The 775-nt window shown below is 61.7% G+C and overlaps 1 protein-coding gene across 1 annotated transcript in view; it reads right to left on the minus strand.

Moving 5' to 3' along the window:
• Positions 1-150: 150 nt before the first annotated feature.
• Positions 151-775, minus strand: part of AMSG_03158 (uncharacterized protein) — a gene marked incomplete at both ends in the record, with an annotated part of 2,321 nt that continues 1,696 nt past the window's right edge. The window contains one exon of the mRNA XM_013905029.1: positions 151-729. Within this exon, the coding sequence (XP_013760483.1) occupies positions 151-729 (579 nt within the window). The remainder of the gene's footprint in view (positions 730-775) is intronic.

A 775-nucleotide genomic window follows, 5' to 3' on the forward strand; every position in this document is an offset into this window, starting at 1 on the left:
ACTTCATCGGGACGCAAGACTTTGCAGAGGTGTTTTACTTCCCCTCAAGGAGGCAATGGAAAATCGTGAGGGTTGAAGGAGCCAAGCCCAAGTGCCAACAACAGCGAGACGCGTCGTGTTGAAAGGCAAGTGGCTAGCAGGGGTCACCAATCAGTGGTTGTGGCGACGCGGGGTGCGAGTGGCAATGGCGTCGAGCCATGCCTTTGGGAAGAGAGCAGCAGCAGCGGCGCGGGTCTGCGGCTGTGTACGCTTGTTCACAATGGCGTTGCGCGTATTGCGGTACTTGTTGCCGATCTGAGCGTTGTCGTAGCCCTTCTCGTGGAGGCCAACGATGAGCTGCAGGGTCGAATTGTGATCAAGGAAATTGCGCACGGCATGCTGCGATGGCGGCACGTTCTGCTCGGCCATGTAGGCAAAGAGATCGGCGAGCGTCTCCTTGTCCTCTCGGTTCCAGTCCGCGCGGGCGACCGAGCCAGGGGTGTCGGGCTGGCGGCGGACTCGCGTTGAGCGCGACGAGGTTGACGGGGTGGACGGTGTGGCGACGGCGTCAAAGTTGAGACCCACCGAGGCGTCCGCGTCCGAGTCGGCAGTCGGGCGAGCCACCGACGAAAGCAGGCGGAAGAAGACGCCGTCGCGGGAAGCCAGCACCGTCTCACGGACATGCTGGTAAACGGCAAGCCGTGCAGTGGTAAGTCCGCGAAGCTCCCGGGAGTAGAAGACCTCCGAGGTCTCGCGGGAATGACCCATGCCAAGGTTGAGGATGGCATCAAGGGCA

Source organism: Thecamonas trahens (genome assembly GCF_000142905.1).
Source record: "Thecamonas trahens ATCC 50062 unplaced genomic scaffold supercont1.11, whole genome shotgun sequence".
NCBI classification, from domain to species: domain Eukaryota; order Apusomonadida; family Apusomonadidae; genus Thecamonas; species Thecamonas trahens.